At 43.5% G+C, this 7621-nt stretch overlaps 1 protein-coding gene across 1 annotated transcript in view; it reads left to right on the forward strand.

Annotated features, from left to right (window-relative positions):
• LOC121924255 (oocyte zinc finger protein XlCOF6-like) overlaps window positions 1–2026 on the forward strand; it is a 13583-nt gene extending 11557 nt beyond the window's left edge. The window contains exon 5 of the mRNA XM_042455550.1: window positions 233–2026. Within this exon, the coding sequence (XP_042311484.1) occupies window positions 233–1647 (1415 nt within the window). The 3' untranslated portion in view covers window positions 1648–2026. The remainder of the gene's footprint in view (window positions 1–232) is intronic.
• Window positions 2027–7621: the final 5595 nt, after the last annotated feature.

The raw sequence follows: 7621 nt of genomic DNA on the forward strand, positions 1-7621 counted from the left end.
ATAATAATAATAATAATAATAATAATAATAATAATAATAATAATAATAATTTTTTCTACTTTGGACTTCTACTCTGTCACAGGCTTTACAGGAATGGCGAAGCTCTGGAATCTCATTTGTCTTTCCAGTAGCCTACTCACAAAAATGTCTGTTAGACAGTCATTTTATTTTGGGGTGGGAGTGTTTTTTGGTCCTTTCTTGTGCTTTGACCACATGTATTTCTAATTTCCAGATGATGATGTGAATGAGAATGAAAAAGGAAGTGAATGCCTTTGTCTTGAATATGGGACAAGCTTCAGCTGTAGAGAAAACCTTAATCACACAGAAGAACAATCTTATGAACATGGTGAGAGTAGTTATAGGAAAACACTGATTTCCCATGAAACCTTCCAAATAACAGAGAAAACTTTTCAACATTGGAAATCTGGCAAGAATTTTGAGCATAGGACACAGTTTGTGTCACACCAAGGAGTGCACTCAGGGGAGGAGTCATTAATAGGCTTGGACAGTGGAAAGAGCCCAAGTCAGGAGACACAACAGACTTACTATGAAGCAGGACATACAGGTAAGAAACCTTGGAGGATGAGCCTCATTCATCATCAAGCAACTCACACAGGAGAGAAACCATTTAAATGTTTTTATTGTGCAAAGAACTTCAGGAAGAAAGTAACCCTTATCCGGCATTATGCAGTTCATACAAGGGAGAAACGATTTAAATGCCTGGAATGTGGAAAGCAATTCAACCGAAAGGAACACTTAGCTTCCCATCAAGCAACTCACACAGGGGTGAAACTTTTTAAATGCTTGGAGTGTGGAAAAGGTTTCACTGGGAAGAGTAGCCTTGTTCGTCATCAATTAACTCACACAGGGGAGAAACCATTTCAGTGCGTGCAATGTGAAAAGAGGTTCAGTTCGAAGTCAGGCTTCATATGTCATCTAATAACTCACACTGGGGAGAAACCATTTCAGTGCTTGCATTGTGGAAAGAGGTTCGTTAGGAAGAATAGCCTTGCCTGTCATCAATTAACTCACACCGGGGAGAAACCATTTCAGTGCTTGGAATGTGGAAAGAATTTCGGTAAGAAGGCCTACTTGACTACTCATCAAGCAGTTCATTCAGGAGAGAAACCATTTCAGTGCTTGCAATGTGGAAAGAGTTTCAGCTCGAAGTCAGGCATCACACGTCATCAAATAACTCACTCTGGGGAGAAACCATTTCAGTGCTTGGAGTGTGGAAAGAATTTTAGTAGGAAGAGTAGCCTTAATTCTCATCGATTAACTCACACAGGAGAGAGGCGATTTCAGTGCTTGGAGTGTGGAAAGAGTTTCAGTAGGAAGACTACCCTTGGTCATCATCAATTAGAACATACAGGGGAGAAACCCTTTAAATGCTTGGAGTGTGGAAAGAGTTTCAGTGGGAAGGGTAACTTTGCTCGTCATCAGTTAACTCACACAGGGGAGAAACCATTTCAGTGTTTGGAATGTGGAAAGAGTTTCAGTCAGAAGGTCCACTTCACTGCTCATCAAGCAGTTCATACAGGGGAGAAACCATTTCAATGTCAGGAATGCGGAAAGAGTTTCAGTCAGAAGAGTTACCTTAATCGTCATCAATTAGATCACACATTGGAAAAAGTATTTAAATGTTAGGAGTGTGGAACGAGTTTAACTCAGAAGGGAGAAGTTGCTGTTTATCCATTAACTCGTATAGGGGAGGCACCATTTAAATGTCCAGAATGTGAAAAGAATTTCAGTACCTTGGTGTAGAAAATTTTAATTATTAGTCAGTACCTTAGGATGAGAAGTTTCAGTCAGGAGATGAAATTCACTTTTCATCCATCAAAAGAGGCTGGCAGGAACCAAGAACTCATTAAGGAAATTTCTGAGGCAAACATTGTAGGTAAAGTAAGAGATCACTACAGTAACCAAAAAAACAAGCAAAAATAAAGTACATAAGTAGTGGCCAGAAAAAAACCTAAAGTATTTTCTGATGTAAAACTTGCAAGTTAAAATAAAAGTTAGACAGTCAGCCCTTCTTATACATGGAGTTTTTATACACTGATTCAAGCATACATGGTTTGAAAATGTTCAAAAAAAGGGATACTTTTCAAATATCAAATCTTGATTTTCTGTTTTTTATAAGGGACACCATTTTGCTATGTTATTATATTTAATGAGACTTGAACATACACGGATTTTGTTATACACGGGGGATCTTGGAACCAAACCCCAGCGTATAACAAGGGTCCACTATATAAGGAAGTACTAATATGAGGGAAGCTAGAGGAACAGTTGACGCTTTAACCTGAAGACCTTTACAACATGATGTGGTAGCTACCTTAACATCATATATATATTTTACTTGAAAAGAGAAGAAGTCACTAAATGGTAACTGCCACTCACTTGCTCTTAAAGCTGCAGCAGTTCATGATTTATTTATCTCTAAATATTTTCATCCTTTGGCTCTTACTGAAACCTGGCTCCCAACTTATGATATCATGACCTTGGCTGCTTTCTCACTTGGAGATCTCTCTTTTACTCATACAGGCCCTTCAAGAAGGTAGAGGGGGAGGGTTGGACATTTTATTATCTAGTTTGTGTCAGTTTCAGCTTCTGTCCATTCTACCAACACATTGTTTTTCCTCTTTTGAGGTACATGTGGTTAGACTTTTTCTGCCTTTGCATCCGTGGATTGCAGTTATCTATCATCCACTTGGTTCATTTTTAGCTTTTATATCTGATTTTGATTCACATCTTAGTTCTTTGGGACTTGAGCTTTGCTCTAATTCTGCACTACACACTCCCTTGGACATTGTCTTGATTTAGTTCTTACCAAAAAGTGTTATTTCTGATTATGCTGCCACTGAATTTCCACAGTCTGATCATTATTATGTTTCTTTCGCTCTTGCTCATAGTCCACCTCCTCGCCGTTTTGCGTCTCGGCTAATATCGAGACCTTCATTCTGTTGAACCTGAAGCCTTTTCACAAGCACTGGTTACCTTATTTATCTCTTGGCGACTCTGTGGACTCAGACATTTCTTTAGTTGATTCAGTTCTATCGTCAACTCTTGATACTTTTGCCCCTTTGGCAACATGTGTGATTTCCCAGTATGCTCCTCCCACTCACTCCAATAGGCAGGCAGTAAAAAGAAAGACCTTCTGGTGACCTCACGCAGGTGGAGCTAACCCTAGAAGGCCAGTCTTGTCCTGCCTGTCCCTCCAGTAGGATGTGTTTGCTGTTGCTCTGCATCTTCTTCACTACTGCCACTCCAGTCCTTTTCTCTTGCTGCCTTGGAAGCATGAAAAAAGACTTAACATGGTAAGTCTTAATATTCCAGGATAGGAGAAAGGTCTTGGCTTTGCCAATGACTCTCCCTCTCCTCCAAAGCTGCCCCCTTTCATGGTGGGAGCACAGGAGATTTCTGCAAACAGCATTGCAGCACATGGGAGCTGTGGGAACAGATGGTGAGGGGTATCCCCTCCATGTCTCTGTTTCTCCACATCACCTCTGCCCAGCCTGTTTAAGGCCAGGGATCAGTGAGGAAACTGGCCAGAAATTATGGAAACTTCCCTTCTCAGCATCTCTGTCCAGCCCATTTAGGGCCAGGGTTCAGAGGACAGGCCAGCCAAAGCCATGGCAAAAGATTTCTCTGCATCACCTCTGCGCAGCCTGAAACAGGGCCAAGGTCAAGAGAGGCAAGCCAGCCAGAAGATACAGGAGGAGGGTGAGTACCAGGGGCCCTCTCTCTAGCCAGCAAAGAATCTTTGCCAGATCTAATGTCCTCGCTCAGGGCAGGCATTGCCATGAGGCCTCTGCCATGGCCATTGCAGGCACTATGCCTAGCATAAGGTTTGGGACTCTGCCAGGAGGGCAGATGGGGGCATAAACCCTTGGTCTCCCCCTTCCTTCCCATCTCTGGCCCCAATGGCACCCAGGACCCGAACAGGTGTGGGGGATCCTATTGCAGACTGGGAAACACATGATGGTGTTGAATTCTTATAATGAGATGGTGTGTAAGGAGGCAGAGGGCTTCTTCTCTGGCATGTACAGCGGCCATCTTGGCCACATGGCTGTAAAGGAAGCTATATAGGGCCCAGCAGGGACTGAAGCTTCCAACTCTAAATGGTCTTTTTTGGCTGCCACAGAGCATCCCACAAAAAGCACAATGTGGCTTCATGTCCTCACCAGAGGGAGCATGACCTCTGCCAGTGCCACCCACTTCTAAACAGAGGCTGGAGGGTCATCTGTTGGATATACTTGATTGAGAGTTCCTGCATGGCAGAATGGGGTTTGACTAGGTGGCCCTTGGGGTCTCTTACAACTCTAAGATTCTAGGATTTTCTGAGTGAGCACATGGATACAAATCCTTCTGCATTCCCTCCTCAAAAAAAAAAAAGTGGGGGGACACTTGTAGAAAGGATGGAGAGAGTGTTCCCTACACCTCCAATTGTGTTAGTCTGCCCCAAACTGTGGCACTCTTGAGGAGAGCAGTTGGGGCCCTTGGCCTTTCCTTTCCATCAGAGTTTATTCTTTCTCAGGATCCAGACATACTTCAGGTCCCACAGCAGCCCCTCTGCCCTTCCCAGCTACCTATGCAAGTGGGAAGGGAGTTGAGGAGCAAGCCAGCTTCTATAATGCAGCCAGGTTGCTATAAAGCCTGCCTGAGATTCAAAGGGCTAAGCTTCTAAACCCCAGCTTGAAGTTGGGGCTGTTTCAAACATAAATAAAACACAATGCCCTGTGAATATCAGGGCTACACTACAGGCCATATGCAGCTATCTATCAAGCCTCCCTTGATAGGATAAATAAAGGAGGGGAGAGCCTCCACAGCAACAGGGCTGGGGGATCAGATTTACAAGAGATACAGGTTAAGAAAAAATCTTAATCAGAAACAGACAAACAGCCTCTTCTCCATCCCAGGAGAAACCCCCCTTCCCCCTGGAGTCTTTTAAAACAATAAAAACAGCCCTCCCCCTTGTTTCAAATCCCATACAGACATCCTGTAGAACCCTGAGGGGGTTTGCCAGAAAGAACAACACAATTACCTCTTACCTTGTCTAGATAGTTATAAGGTTAGCTGCTGTGTGGGTGAGTGTCTTATCCCTGACTGGGTTTTCATGGCAAGGTCTGATCCAAACAACACCATTGTCCACCCTCTTCTGATGCTGGAAAAATGGACTTCCTACTGCCTATGCCTTGTTTTCAGATGCAACACGTGCTAAGATTTACTATACCATACAGCTCCATATAGAGACTTACAGCTAACCATCTGTATACCCACAGCTTGTGTGTGTGTGTGTGTATACCAAAAACAAACAAACAAACTGTGATTTTACTATTGTATATAAGAGATTCCATTTTACTATGCCATTATAATTTATGTGATTTAAGCTTCCATGGATTTGGTATCCATGCAAAGTCATGAAACCAACTCCAGTGGATATTGAGGGCCCACTGTACTATTTAAAATTGAAGTTTGTTTTACTTTGACAGATCTTTTGTGGAGAAATTTCTCCCCCCCCCCCGAACTGGATAGCAGAGTGTTATCCTTGCCAAGTCCTCTGTTACCATTTCATGACTCCATAATCAGCAGTTCATTCAGCCGGGAGACCCCTCAGCCTTCCTATAGGTTGATGATAGTCTCCTACATAGAGTTGGATGCTTTTTTAAAGTCTCTAGAAAAGTTCTTCCTCAGATGAAATCAGACTTAATTCTGACCACAGGCCCTGTTAACACAGAGTGCATCCATTCTTCTGCATGTACTCACCAATGTCTGCGAGATAAAGGTTAATCCAGTGTCTCCCTTGCCTAACCATGAAATTAGTCTTATTTTACACAGGTGCACAGATGTTCCAGTAAAGAACTGCACATTGTTCTGAAATATTAGTTGGTGGTCAGACATTAACACTCCTCTTTCAGAGTGGTAAGTCTTCACCTTAATATCACCTTAATTTCTATAACCAGTTGACAAAGTGATCAGTGATAGAGTGGAAGTTGGCATAGGTCCAGATTGGATCAGGTTCCATTCTGATTGATCACATAATCCACATTTTAGACCAGTTAAAACCCTGGGGGTTTAACTGGAAATCCTTTTTCTCCCCATTGGGATCACTAGCTTATGTTTTCCCTAGACTCACTACTAAAGGGGAAATAGGATTGGACCATAGAACAAAGGGCACCCATGCCTGACATAACTGCCAGTCTCAGGGTGAGCCCGATCCCTCTCCATTTCTCTATACCAATACTAGTTGACCAGACCTGCTACTCCTGGTGAACTCCCACAAAATAATGTAAACAATTGCTGTTTCCTCAGACCAGATAGCCTGGGAAACACTGTTCTGTAACACAATAGTTAGCATGGATGTCTTTCAGGACTCCCTGAAACCCTCAGTCTTTTCCTTATAGCCATAGACAGATTCACCTATAGCCTCACTATTGTAACCCAGGCAAGGGGCCAGGATGGGATAGCATCCCATCTCCATGGACAGAGACTCCTCAGGTGACTCGTTGCTTGCCTTGCCTACACAAGACCATTTCTCTTCAGGGATTTATAAATGGTCCTGAGGGTGCTGACTGTCTTAGTTCCTAAGGGAGATTTCTCTAAACAATTTGCCTGGTTGGGGCCCCTCCTAATTTTGCCCCTTTGGCACATTGGGGCTCTGAGCCTGGGGTCCTGCTATCACACTGGCAGCTCAATGTTTTTACAACTGACTCCATGGCAATTCAGCCAGACCCAGATCCCACCCTTAGGGTGAGCTCTAACCTCCTCAGCGGTCAGAATCAGATACCCCCAGCCTCCTCTTTCATTCTCCCGGACATGGGAAAGAATTTAAAACATACACCATGCTGGAGAACCAGCCACCCATAAAGGAGAAACAACTTTCGTTCCTCTGACACCCCACTTTGTTTCCTTTTAGCCCTGTTCTGTGGGCAATAAGGCATCAGCCTCCATGCCTAGCAGGTGGGCCAGGCCTGGCATTACTACTTGCCATGAATCCTTGAGAAGTTACCATCAGAAACCAAGTCACCCATGGCAAAGAGTGCAGGTGCATTAGCATCTCTAGCCATCATAGGTCCTACAGCAAGACCATCAGGGTGACTACATGGAAGCCACCATACGCTCTTGTTAGGCATCACTAGCTTGACCGCTCGGCTCGGCTGAGGCTGCTCTTGACAGCAGGGTCTTGCAGCGGGTGTTCAAACCTATGTCTCTGAAGGGCCAGCACTGCCCACCCTGTTTAGATCAGATTTGGTAAATCCCAAACTACAGGATGTGGGGCTCTTATCTACTGGAAATGGACATGGACAGGTAAAAGCCAATGTCCCTTTCTCTCTACTAAACCCTCTTTCCAACTATTGTCCCATTTCATTGTTACCATTTTTCTCTAAGGTTCTGGAACATGCTTTTTATGTACACTGTATTGAGTTTCTTTCTAATTCTATTAAGGATTTTTTTCAATCTAGATTTCGTCCGCTGAACTCCATGGAGACGGCCTTACGAAAATTACATATGATCTTCTCCAGGCCAAATCTAAAGGCCTGTATTCAGTTCTTATTCTTGCTTTTTCTAAAGATTTTGACACTGTTTATCATGGTCCTTTGATAGATCTGCTCCACAATAA

This window comes from Sceloporus undulatus, chromosome 2 (genome assembly GCF_019175285.1).
Source record: "Sceloporus undulatus isolate JIND9_A2432 ecotype Alabama chromosome 2, SceUnd_v1.1, whole genome shotgun sequence".
Classification (NCBI taxonomy): Eukaryota; Metazoa; Chordata; class Lepidosauria; order Squamata; family Phrynosomatidae; genus Sceloporus; species Sceloporus undulatus.